Source organism: Gorilla gorilla, chromosome 8 (assembly GCF_029281585.2).
Source record: "Gorilla gorilla gorilla isolate KB3781 chromosome 8, NHGRI_mGorGor1-v2.1_pri, whole genome shotgun sequence".
Lineage (NCBI taxonomy): Eukaryota > Metazoa > Chordata > Mammalia > Primates > Hominidae > Gorilla > Gorilla gorilla.
The window spans coordinates 113859361-113872910 of NC_073232.2; the positions used below are offsets into that span (position 1 = coordinate 113859361).

Here is a 13550-nt window from a genome sequence, read left to right on the forward strand (position 1 = left end):
CCTGTGTTGGGCACCTGTAATCCCAGCTACTGGGGAAACTGAGGCAGGAAGCTCACTTGAGGCCAGAAGTTTGAGGCTGTAGTGTGCTATAATCATGCCTGTGAATAGCCACTGCACTCCAGCCTAGGGAACATAGCCAGACACTCTTAAAAAACAAAAACACTTGTTTGGGAAAACCCACTTTAAACAAAGTTAAGGGCCAGGCGTGGTGGCTCACACCTGTATTCTCAACACTTTGAGAGGCCAAGGCAGGAGGATCACTTGAGCTCAGGAGTTTGAGATCAGTCTGGGTAACATAGTAAGACCCCATCTCTACAAAGAAATTTAAAAATTAGCTGGGCATGGTGGTGTGCAACCATGGTCCCAGCTACTCGGGAGTCTGAGGTGGAGGATCACTTGAGCCCGGGAGGCAGAGGTTGCAGTGAGCCGAGATCACACCACTGCACTCCAGCCTCGGCAACAGAGCGAGACTCTCTAAAAAAAAAGCCTCAGTTGGCCGGGCGTGGTGGCTCACGCCTGTAATCCCAGCCCTTTGGGAGGCTGAGGTGGGCAGATCACGAGCTCAGGAGATTGAAACCATCCTAGCCAAAAATGGTGAAGCCCTGTGTCTACTAAAAATACAAAAATTAGCTGAGTGTGGTAGCATTCACCTGTAGTCCCAACTACTCAGGAGGCTGAGGCAGGAGAATTGCTTAAACCCAGGAGGCAGAGGTTGCAGTGAGCCGAGATCACACCACTGCACTCCAGCCTGGCGACAGAGTGAGACTCTGTCAAAAAACAAACAAACAAACAAACAAAAACCCTCACTTTTCCTCATCTATGAAATACAGGTAATGAAAACACATAGGATTATTGTGAGAATTAAATTTGATAAGACATGTGAAATGCCTGGATTTAGTAAGCGCTGCATCCTGCCTGGACTCAAGGCTGGATGCCAAGGGGAGAAGATGGTCAGGCAAGACCCCCTCAGCTCCTCCCAGGCAGTACCTTGGATCCCGCTCCTGACAGGAGAGCCCTTTCTAATGCCTGTGAGCCATCCAAATGATTAAGGGTGGTATAACCTAGGGCTCTGCTAGAGGCCCTGCAAATTTAGGGGTGAGTTTATGCAGAATACAGATTAGGAATGGCTCAAGGGAACCGTATCCCAGAGAAATGAATTGGACAGGAAAAAGGCACCTTGGGGCTCTTATTCGTCAAGCATACGTAGGGTACTTGTCTACTGGATGTTAGTGCTCTGTTACTAGTTTTACTGAGGAGTCTGCCTGTATCTACTTCCCTACCTATAAAAAGAAAGGGGAAATTACATAGCCACTCTTAAGCAAATGCTCCAGGGGTAGAGGAATTGGGCTAGGAGACTCCCTTAGTTTCTTCTTCTTTTTTTTAGACAGAGTCTCACTCTGTTGCCCAGGCTGGAGTGCAGTGGTGCAATCTCAGCTCACTGAAACCTCTGCCTCCCGGGTTCAAGCAATTCTCCTGCCTCAGACTCCTGAGTAGCTGGGACTACAGGCACCTACCACCATGCCCAGCTAACTTTTTTGTATTTTTAGTAGAGAGGGGTTTCACCATGTTGGCCAGGCTGGTCTTGAACTCCTGGCCTCCCTTAGTTTCTTCTGTTCTTTCAACGGATAGTGCATCAGTGTTTATTCATCCTTTCAATCAGTATTTAGTTGAGCTCCTAGTATATGCCAGGAGCCACACTTGGTCTTTAGGAAACCGTAGCATGGGGATAAAACCCCTCCTATCTAGTAGAAGAGATAGGCAATAATCAAAGAGTCACATAAATAGATGTAAAATCATAACCAAAGTAAGTGCCATGCAGAAAATACATGGGGACTTAACATTGTGTTACTGTGTGATAGGAATGGCCTGGAGATATGCAGAAGAAGGCAGGGCACTGGCATGGCTAGAGGGAGTGCTTGGTCAGGAAACCCAATTCAATGTCCTGAACACATAGGTTTGGTTTTAGGAAGTGGGGAGAGAGATAAATACGATGTCATTCATGGGAAGACAAATGCTTTTAAAAGTATCATGGTATGTAGTAAATGCTCCACTATGGATACGAGTAAAACATTAGGGAGGCACACATGAGGATGTGATTAATCCTACCAAGGTGGCTGGAGGTGATAGTGGAGGAAGACTTCCCAGTGGAAGTGACATTTGAGCTGGATTTTGAAGGGCAAAGAAGAGTTCCACAGATAGGAAAAAGTATGGAGCTGTTGCTGGTAGAGGAAACAGCAGGGCAAAGATGTTCAAGGAAAGCTTCAGAAAGGGAGAGAGTCTCAGGACATGTTTTAAAGTAATGGTGGGTGGTGGTTGGCAAGGAGTTTGGGGAGGTCCTGGCTGGGTTCCTCAGTACTCCCAAGGCTGGCACTGTTTCCCAGGTAGGCCCCTTGATCTGCAAGGGGCAGGGCAAGGGGAGACTTTGAGGTAAGGCATTCTCTGTTTTGTGCACAGGGAGAAGGAAGGTTCACTATTTATTCCCAGACGGCAAGGAAATGGCTGAAGAATATGACGAGAAGACGAGTGAACTACTTGGTAAGTGACAGAGGCTCCCTGTGGGCCTTTAGTAATACTTGGGGCTGACATAAGCACAGTGAACACTCCTAGCCTTAGGCTTGAGGTAGGAGCCCAGATCAAATGTAGAAGCTGGGAGAGACTGAAGCCCTCGAGACAACAATGTTCCTGAGCATAATCTGGGCACCAAAAGTGGAGTGCGAGTCCTTTTGACCAGTAAAATTCATCCCCACCCCTCACCCCAGACAAATGAGAGAGTGAGTAATTCTAAGATGTAGAGAAACAGTTGGGAAAAAACTTTACAGAGGAGGTGGTATTGGAAGTGAGCCTTGTAGGTTTGGAGGGATAAGGGCAGACTTTCACCACAATTTGTTTTTCCTTGTTTTTTTGTTTGTTTGTTTTGTTTTCTAAAGCCACACCAGGAGCAAGCGAGTATCAGAGGCAGAGCTTCTGAGCTTGCCTCAAAGGCAACACTATAAAATATGGTCCTTATCTTGAAGAACATCTCAGTCAAAGAGGGTCAAAACAGTGATTTTGCAGCATGGTCACTTTCATTCCTGCAGCGCCTTTCCTCTAAGAACAGGCTCATGGGTAGGGACTCCAGCTCAGATTTCTGGGAATTATTTGATTTGTCCACTCTGTTCCCAGGTGTGCACATCAGCATTAACCAGCTTCCCAGAGCTAGGTGGCTGGCTCTTTGACCCAGGGCCCAAGGCTGTCAGCAGTGGGAGTTGGTCTCTTTATTAAGTTCCATCTGAAATGCTAAGACCAATGATGGAATCACGGGCTGGTTTATTTTCTTGTCATTATTCTTGGCTTTAATTTCTTCCTGGGCCTGATCGACAGGTAGTATTGGTGAGGGAATTTCTTTTTCCTTTTTTCTGACAGCTCATAAATGTCTAGAACCGACAACATGGATTACACTGGCTTGCATTCCCTCAGTCTCCAGTCTTAAAATGTTTGTCCTGCGCATGTTCAGTCACACAGTGAAGTGTTGATCCCTCCTTATTATGAGCTGCTTGGGCTCCAGTCCCAGTTGGTTTAGTCTGGTGCTATTAAAAATCTTGATGTGTTTAGCATATGACACTGATTCGGTGGAAACCAATACAGTAGTAATATCCTCACAATGCATTGTAATTTATAGTGCTCCCAGGGGATGACAGCTTTGGAATGCCTAACAGGGGAGAACTTATGAAAGCAGAGGTCACGTGGACTAGCCACCACCATAACCAGGCCAGAGAGTAGCCGCAGCTCCTCACTCCCAGCCCCCCCGTGTCACTTCTCTACTCCTCCACACAGACCAAATAAAACAGCTATAGCTGCTGTGGCTGTAAGAACAAACAAATAAAACCCAGGCCTCTTTGTTGTGCTTGGACATGAAACTGAAATTAAAAACAAGTCCAGGTTTCTTCATTTGTAGCACCATGTGCCCTGATATCCCTCATTAACCTGTCACTTCTAGTGGCAGGTGGGGAATAGACCATGGCTTCCAAACTCCTCTTTCTTAAAAGCAGAAATGGAGAAGACTGTTCACAGGAGAACACTGTTTGGCTAAAGTTGACCTAATAATGATATTAATAGCGTGACTCTTACTGGGCACCATGCTAAGTGCTCTATGTGAATTACCTCATTTACTCGTCCTCATTAAAGCCCTATGAGGTAGATACTCTTGTCTCCATTTTACATTTGGAAAAAATGGAAGCTCAAAGAGGTTAAGCACCTTGTTGAGAATTATGTAGCTAGTTTCTAAGCCAGGATTTAAGCCTAGTTCTGTCCAATTAAGAGCCCATGCTTTAGTCCTCAACAACATAGTGCTGGGAGTTGAGAATACTTAAATCCAACTTTCTTTTCTTCTTACTGTTTTTCTTTCCCCAGAAAGGCCTGAGTGTGGACTGATGGGCAGACAGGAGGACCTCACTTGAGCCACTGGGCCCAGCTCTAGAACAGCAGATCTTTTTCTTACTCTTCTTCCTATCCACCACTGCTGCCCTGGCAAAATACTCTCCATTATTAATTTTTAAGTATAAATAATCCCAGGGGTTCAGCTGGGTTTTGCTTGTGCATTCTATGAAGTAAAGTAGGGACATGGTTTTTGTGGCAATAAATAGGAATAGTTTCCATTTTTCTAGCTAAGTATACAAATTTGATAATTAGCCAAACCGGTTTTCTGTTAGAAAAATTCAAAGTAATTTACAGAGGAAGAATTGCTAATAGGTGTGCGTCAGTCTGGGACAGAGTTCCTCCCGTCGGTGTTAATAAGCATGTTAGTGTCCTGTTTTTTTCCTACCCTCTCAGTGCTATTCATTCCCACCCCCCACAATGATTGCTGCATGTATTCATAGAGGAAAAAACTGAAGGCCCCACAACAATGATCGGAACATCAAACCAGCCTGAGAAGAACACAGCATGTCCAAGGGGGCTGAGGCTGAAGGGCAGGCCATCCCCCAGCGATTACATTCGGATTACCGACTTAATCTGCTTTGGTATTTGACCGCCAGCCTAACCACCCCAGGCTGCATTTGGAGGATATTGAGCACTTTCATCCCCGAGCACTTCACTGGCTTTATAAATGACCCACTCGATTCCCTTCGGCCTCCTCTGGGATGGGACATGGCAGCTGTTTAATTGCCACATAGCAGTGTTGCAGTGTTTTAAGGCAGAAAAGAAGAATCCTGCATCCAGTTTAAGCTGCAGGGAGTATTTAGGGAAGGGGAATGTAATTATCCACACTGGAAGTGGGCCAGGGTTTGGAGCTTTGGGGAAAGAGGCCTTTAGGACTTCTACTTTCCAGCCCACCTGAAAGATGGGGCCTCCTTTCAGCAGTCTGGGACATCAGCCTGCTTCCTGCTGACAGGAAAAAGCCCCCAGGCGCCACCTCCTTTATATATTCCCCATCAGACCCTTCACCGGGGTGGAAAGTCTCTTTTCCAAGGTCTGGCTGGGGCTCAGCTGGGAAGATATGACAGCGTCCGGGGAAGCTGCCTCACACCAGTTTGGGTTTAACATATAATCAAATCAGAGTGACAGCAGGTGGAAACAGTCTTCTGTTGCCGCAGGAGCCGTCCTTGAGTTCAGGAACAAAGACGGGGACAAGAAAGACAAGACAAAGTGTGCATTTGTACATGTGTGTTCACACCCATGCACTTGTGCATAGGAAAAATAAGAAGGACTTCCCCAAAGTCTTTTATTGGGTCTTATCTCTAGAGGGAATGGGAAAGGAGACTTTCTTCTACATTCTAACAAAGAATTTAATTCTCAAGGTGTTTAAACAAAAAATAAAGGTGAAGCAGCCAGAGGTGTCAGGTTCCCTGAGTGGTTTTTAAGGTCAGAAGTAAGGAAATCAGCAGCTGACTTTCTTCCTTCTTTGAGTACTTCTTGGGAAGTTTTCTGTGTAAAACTCAAAATTTTTTGCAGTAAAAGTGCACAGAAAACCGTGGGGTGGTTGTCGTCCCTCCAGGCCACCTTGGTGCATTATTATGCATTAGGACACCCATTTTAGCAAGGCCCGTGACTTACAGGGGCACCTCAGTTATCCAGCCCTAGGTAGTGAGGTAGTCCTCATAATTTACTTTTTCAGATAATCAAAGCTTACCCTTTAAAGGCCAAATATAAAAAATAAATTGAGCTACTTAAAAAAAAAAACAGAAACCTTTCAAAATATTACATGTGCTTATTGAACACTTTCAGAATAAAGTTTTATTAATAATTCAAATTCTGGATTTGGAGTTAGGAGACCTGGAGTTTAGCCGTGGCATTTGTAAGATTGTTTCCTTGAGCCTCAGTAATTCTTCATACTCTGTTTCCTAGAGAGTAGTGGCAAGGGTTGAAAGAGAGCAGTCAGGGAAAAAATGCTATTTCTCATTTTAAAAATACAGACATTGGGTAGATGCTTTCTTTTTTTTTTTTTTTTGACGGAGTTTCACTCTTGTTGCCCAGGCTGGAGTGCAATGGCACGATCTCAGCTCACCGCAGCCTCCACCTCCCAGGTTCGAGTGATTCTCCTGCCTCAGCCTCCCCAGTAGCTGGGACTACAGGCGTGTGCCACCACACCCAGCTAATGTTTTATTTTTAGTAGAGACGGGGTTTCTCCATGTTGGCCAGGCTGGTCTCGAACTCCCTCAGGTGATCTGCCCGCCTTGGCCTCCCAAAGTACTGGGATTACAGGCATGAGCCACCACGCCTGGCCTGGAGTAGATGCTTTCTAAAGGAACTTCCACCTTTAAAATCTGTGATGGTTGTGTTCTATTATAAAGTGGCACCATTGGAGTCTAAGGGTGCTTGTTTGCCCTTACACTAAATGGTCCCAAGTGTTTATGTGGTTCTGACACTGCCGTCCAGTGTGAGTTGTCCCCGATACCATTGTCAATATGCCTGAGAAAAAAAGTAATATCCTGCCTTATTCTACACACAGCATTTTATACCTAGTCTGAGCGAGAATCTGAGAGGGATCTTTCCTATAGTATAGAGTAGGGTACATGGATCTTTTCATAATAAGCTGCTGCTCGGAGGCATTTGTCACTTCTGAGTTTGCGACTGTGACAGAGGCCCCCAGAAGGCTGCTTCCAGTGAAGTGAGGTATTAACACTGAATAGATTTGGATATACTCCTGGTCACAGTCCGTTCACTTAAGAGAGAAGTATTTGTGGGGGAAAAAAAGTTGCCTATAAAGCATATTTCCAAGTTTTACTCTTCCTTATTAATTTTCATTATAAACTTGGAAATGTGTTTCTAGGGAGAATTTTTGGCCCTAAGAGGTAATAAAATCACACTGCAGAATGCAGCAGACCTTATAAAAGCACATATTTAAGGGAAAATTCTAATTTTACAGCACACTTTTGTGTTCAGCTTGTGTGCCTTACTTGTAGTGGTGAGGGCGTTTGGATTTGACACAGCTGCTCAAAAGGTCTAAAGTAAAACCGCCGGCTGCCTAGTGCTGAGAACCTGATTGTAGCTCTCAACTCCTACCTGGAAAAAGACACAAACAGAAACAACTGTAACTGAGTACTATGCACTTTTTGAGTTGTTTAGCTCCTTAAACAGCTACAGAGGCTGCTGGTGTTTAGCACCAACTGGGCTCCTCAGGCTGGAGGATACCATAGTGGGCAGCCCCCGGATTCCAAATGCAGCAGGAAGGGAAAGGAACTGGGGGATAGGAGGTCATGGCTCAGAAAAGATCCCCCTGCAGTGATGGACTGCATGGTTCCTGAAAATGAAAATCTCAGCAGGGGTTTTCAGGTAGTCCATTCAACTAGTTTCTTGATTTATAATTTTCATAATATATGTGCCTTAAAATCTTATGCAAGCATCTGGGTTATGAAACAAGGTAAAATAGAGATGGTTATTTGCATTCTAGAAGGATTCCCTTTTACAAAAAATTCACATTAGATCTTTTATAAACCATGCATTTAAAATATGGCATGTGCCTACGATTTTGTTTAAATGCAGCTTTGGAGCGTTTTTTTTGTTTTTGCTTTTTTCTTTTTTTTTTAAGCAAGGTATACCTGAAAAGAGTGAATTTCTATATTTGGACTTTCTGAATCATGATACAGACCTGCCCAACAGCTTTCACCCTCTTAATTATTTTTTCCTCTGCATGTTTTTGAGGGAAAAAGTGTGCTTCAACTCCTTTTAGGGATCCAAATTTTCTGCATTACCAGAAACAAACCTTTCCTAATCTTCACATCTTCTCCTTGCTTGAAGCCACACCTGAGGGTTTCTTGACTCCACTTGGCTCTTCTCAGAGCTTCATTCCAGTTCCTTTTGCCTGAGCACCCATGAGATGCGCTTTGAGGGCTGTCTAATGTTGAAATGCTCTACTGAAATTTCAGAAGTTGTGAGGTCCCTCCTTAGATTAACAAAGCTGAGAGTAAAGGCCCAACGACTCCCACTTTCATCTTGTGCTGGTTACCTAGTGTGGTGCCGGTGATTCAGCAGAAAAGAGCAGAGACCCTCTCTTCACTCTCATCCTGATGCTTGCTTCTCTCCCCAGTGAGAAAGTGGCGTGTGAAAAGTGCCCTGGGAGCCATGGGCCAGTGGCAGCTTGAAGTAGGAGACCCAGCGCCCCTAGGAGCAGGGAACCTGGGGCCTGAACTCATCAAGGAAAGCAATGCCAATGTACGTCCATCTGTCCAGGTGTCTTGCACGGACTGAGGTGGGGGTGGGCTGTGGGCTGCTGGCTCTTGAGGGCAGGGACCATGTCTTGTTCACCTCCTTGCCTCCAGTGTGCCACCTGGACACAGCACTCTATAAATGTTTGTTTGAATGAATACAGACATTTTGGCTTGATCGTCCCAGGGCGGGCGCTCAGGGCCTGGAGTGTTGTAGCAATAGCAGCATCAGAGGGGAGCAGTGGAGAAGAGCTGAGGGTCTTGTTGTGCCCCGGGGTAGAGCTCTGATGAGGGTGGAGCCTTCCCTTCCCCAGGAACAGTCCTCGAGTTGGATTTGCCTTCTGCAGCCTATCTTCATGCGCAAGGACACCAAGATGAGTTTCCAGTGGCGGATTCGAAACCTCCCCTATCCTAAGGATGTCTATAGTGTCTGTGTGGACCAGAAGGAGCGCTGCATCATTGTCAGAACAACCAACAAGAAGTGAGTAGCGTGGAAGGCACCCTGTGTGCTTCCGTATGAGCAGGGTGTAGGGTGGGGTTTGTTCTCGGGTTAGGATCATTATTCAGGCCGGTCCTGCAGAGAGGAAGCCCTTCTGCTTCCAGGTATTGGAAGGGCTTCCTCTCTGCAGGACCGACCTGAATAATGTAATCAGCTCCATCAGGGAAGAGAAACTTGAATGAGTATCTAGTATAGTACCTGGCATAGATAGGGGCTCAGTAAATATTTGTTGAATGAATGAGATGATGAGGGAAATCACACGACCATTAACTTGTGGTCTCAGGTGGTTCTGCTGAAAGGTTATTATGACCTTGGTCTCCTGACTGGATCCAGGCCTTGGTAAGGGTGGCCTGGTGACATCACTGTCAGAGCTGGCAGGGAGCCATAGCTTGGAAGGCACCCCTGTCTGAAGTGGCAGTGACAGTCCTTTAAAGCAGTACTTGACAGCAGTTTCAAGCAGACTGGGCAGCAGTAAACCTAATCCCTCCCCAGACTGACAGTGGGGCAGATGCTTGGGCCGCTTGGAAGTCTCTTGCATAATGCTTCAAAAGGGGTACTCAACTTCCCTTTGTGGTCCCCTAGAGGGGAGGCAGACTGCAGGGGTTGAAAGGACAGAAGGTGGCCACAGTGCATTTCCATTTTGGAAATGCGTTGATCTCATTTAGGTTTCTGGAGCCCTGACTGATCACAGGAGAAGAACAATGCCCTGTGTGAGGCCTGAAGGGAATGGCCCTGAAATGAATCAATCTTGACCTGGGCTAGAGAGAATACAGTCTAGGGACAACTCCCACAAAATAGATTTGGGCATCAAGATGGGAGGTTTTATAAGTTACCTGTCTGCAGCCTGTGAAGCCATTCAACATGCCTCATGGGGATGCCCCCACCCATCTCTTGCTTTACATGCAGTAATGGGGACACAGCTCCTTGTGCATCTCCTCAGGTGATGTGGTGCCAGTCTCCCCTTCCATCTCCCTCAGGCTCACGAGGCCCACAGGGAAGCAGGGTAGCTCCCAGACTCCCCCATCGCAGCCCTGGGTGCTGCCATCCTCTTGTGACCCCCATATCCCATTGCTTTGGCAGGGTTAAGAGGACAGGGGAAAGGGTGGAGATGGATGAATTAATTTCAGGATTATTGCTGTACATGCAGCCAGCAGCCACTGCAGTGGGCCTTGTCTATAAAGTCATAATAATAAGGGTTTGTGTTTATAAAGCACTTTGAAGCCCTCAGATAAGAGGCAGTTTATTCCCGTTATTGTTCTCATCATTAACAGGAGTCACTGCCTAAAGTGGAATTTAGCAATTTCAGACAACAGAGAAATTGCCTGTAGGAGAACAAACTCCATGCTTCAGCAAGCATTCCCTGGTGGAAGAGGCCTTGGGTCCAAACTGGAAACAAAAGTGCTTCTGATAGCACTTGAATCTGCAGCCCAGCACTTTGTGAAGCTGGCTGCTGCCTCTTTTTTGTCCCCCAGAGGTCACTGTCGAATACAGATATCAGACAGAAATGTGATTACCAGGGAGTGAGGAAGAGGCTAGCTAGCTCACCAGAAAATTCATCTGCCAGCATATCCTCTGGGTCCCATCTCCTGCGCACATCCAGCCATAGGTGGCGCTGTTGGCCAGGAGCTCCATGGCTGGAGGCCCAGGCTAGCTCTCAAGGCAAGCGGGGGTTGTTGGACATTTTTGAAATGATGGGTGAGGCCAGGTGGGATGGGAGTGATGCCCCTGGAGGGGCAGGGCTGAGGGTTGGATTCCCATAGAGGACAGAAGAGTGTTCCAGGGCCCACTTTGGAACCCACACTGAGCCTCTGGTCCAGTGTCCCAGCCTGGCTCATCCCTGCCCTCCTCAGGTCTTTCTGTTGGGAGGTAACCTAGAGGCCGCTGAACCCTTAGCCAGATCGTTCCCGAACCTAGTGGCATTTTTACCTTCTACCTGGAAGAATGTATTTTATACCTTTCCTCCCATTAATTATATAGAACTCAATGGGTATTCCTTTATTATTATTATTATTAATTTGGAAGGGAGAGATTTATTTGTGATCAAGGGTTACAGCCTGCATAGACATTCTTTTTTATTTTTATTTTTATTTATTTTATTTTTTTTTAAGAGATGGAGTCTTGGCCGGGCGCAGTGGCTCACGCCTGTAATCCCAGCACTCTGGGAGGCCAAGGCAGGTGGATCATCTGAGGTCAGGAGTTCGAGACCAGCCTGGCCAACATGGCGAAACCCTGTCTCTCTAAAAATACAAAAATTAGCCAGGCGTAGTGGTGCATGCCTGTAGTCCCAGCTACTCGGGAGGCTGAGGAAGGAGAATCGCTTGAATCCAGGAGGTAGAGGTTGCAGTGAGCCAAGATCATGCCATTGCACTCCAGCCTGGGTGACAGAGTGAGACTCCATCTCAAAAAAAAAGAGATGGAGTCTTGCCCTATTGCCCAGGCTAGAGTCCACTTCTTGCACAATCATAGCTCACTGTAGCTTTGAACGCCTGGGCTCAAGGGATCCTCCTGCCTCATCCTCCTGAGAAGCTGGGACTATAGGCGCATACCACCCAATCTGGCCAAGTTTAAACAATTTTTTGTAGCGTTGAGGGTCTCTCCATTTTGCCCAAGCTGCTCTCAAAATCCTGGGCTCAAGTGATCCTCCTGCCTTGGCCTCCTGAAGTGCTGAGATTACAAGCATGAGCCACCACACCCAGACCAGGGTGGCCATTCTGGCAGGCGGGGAAGTGTGGCCTCTGGTCAGAAGCCAAAAACTCAATGGCTACTCCCTTCCACAGTGTTTAGCTTTTTAAGGATATAGTACATTTAAAATCTGTTTTCTGATCATCATTCTATCAGGAGGTGGACAGGATCCATACTTTTATTCTTGTGTTATAGATGATTATATAAATGTATATATAAAGTCAGCATGATGAACCAGCTTGCTGAAAGTTAGTGACTGTCTCTCTTGATACCCAGACATCTGCACTTTCCACCACATCATGGCATTTCTCTCTGATTTGACCTCTTCCTTCACCTGGAGGTTCCATACCTGCCCCAGTTCTAATATTCTGGAATGTGGTTACTGACCAAAGCCAGAGTTTCTTTACCCATACTTGCCTTGTCTCTGAAGAGCTGGGTTGGTGACTTTACTTGAAGGAACTGATTGTAGTGTATCATGTCCTTGGCCTCACATATTAGTGAGGGATGAATCAGGGAAGGAAAAAAGTGCTTTTCCAGGATCCCAGTGTTGGACCATCTATTCCTGATAATAACGTTTGTGCAGAAAGAGGGCTCCTAGCCTCAGCCTGGAAGTTGGCCGCTGTAAGTGGAATGAGCCAGGGTGCAGGAGTGAGAAGTTGTTGGGTTAAATCTGGCCTCTGCCACTGTTAGCTGTAGAATTTAGGCAAGGTTTCCTCATCTATCAGAGAAGACTCACAGCTACTTCACAGATTTTGGGGAATTTGATGAAATCATATATGTACAGGCCAGCACAATGGCTGGCGTGAAGCAGGTCCTCAACAGTTCTTTGGAAATTGGAATCTGAGGAGAGCTTGGCTGATTTGACATCGGTGATACTAACACTGTGGGAGGTGTTAATAGGCTTCACTAGAAAAAAGGATTCTGTGGTTAAATAAGTTTAAGAAACTCTGGATTAAACAGGCTTCTCTTTGGTGGGGCCGAGAGCCTTTAGTATGTGTGTGTGATTGTGACTGTCTAGCAGGGGGCGACTGTGGGTGGGGGTGCCAAGTTTGCCCAGCGCCTTGATGTTTAAGAAGATTTGCTTGCTGCTTTTCTAAAGGCGGACTGGTTGTAGGCTTCTCTGGACCCCTCTGGCCATGCGGTGTGCAGGTGTGCATGGCACCCCCTCTGAGGTATGTGAGGCATGACCCAAGTGATTGTCCACAGCAGCCCTGCTCCTGCCTTCAGCCTCCAGAGTCTCTCTCCCTCTGAGGGCCTGGCCTCTGGTGCCCTTTTGGGTTGAAAGGCTGGATTGGGGAGGGGATACAGTAGAGAGTGGTGGGAGGCAGTAGATCATTTCTGAAATAGTCAAAATGGAGGAGTCGTCTGTCGAACAGGGAGAAGACAGGTACAGAGTTGGCCTGTTCTAGGCCCTTTGACATTGACTTCAAGTTCATCTAGTGCAGCTCTTTTATTCGAAGAAGGAATGTGGAAACTGAGGCCCAGAAATTAAGTGACCTGTCTGGGGTCACAAGGCAGGGCCAGGAGTTCTGCTACAAGCCTTTACTTCCACATACATCTTTTGAAGACTTTTGACATTCAGAAAGGAAGGCCACTGATGTGTTGGAGAGAGTACCCAGGGGACCCGCAGAGTGTTCAGACCCCAGGGGAGACAACCTGTTCATTGTTGAACATCCCCACCTCCCACCTCAATATCTGCCCCATCATTGGACAAATGCAAATAATCTAGACTATGGCGGGCTATTACT

At 46.5% G+C, this 13550-nt stretch overlaps 1 protein-coding gene across 3 annotated transcripts in view; it reads left to right on the forward strand.

The window, feature by feature from the left end:
* The window catches only part of DPCD (deleted in primary ciliary dyskinesia homolog (mouse)), a 39214-nt gene that overhangs the window by 21790 nt on the left and 3874 nt on the right, over positions 1-13550 (forward strand). For 2 of the 3 annotated variants that reach the window (XM_063710435.1, XM_004049987.3), the window contains exons 2-4: positions 2455-2535; positions 8504-8628; positions 8969-9102. In XM_063710435.1, the coding sequence (XP_063566505.1) occupies positions 2496-2535; positions 8504-8628; positions 8969-9102 (299 nt within the window). In that variant the 5' untranslated portion in view covers positions 2455-2495. Of the gene's footprint in view, positions 1-2454; positions 2536-8503; positions 8629-8968; positions 9103-12901; positions 12975-13550 lie in introns of those variants that run through there. The other variant, XM_019035187.2, reaches the window with a different exon arrangement.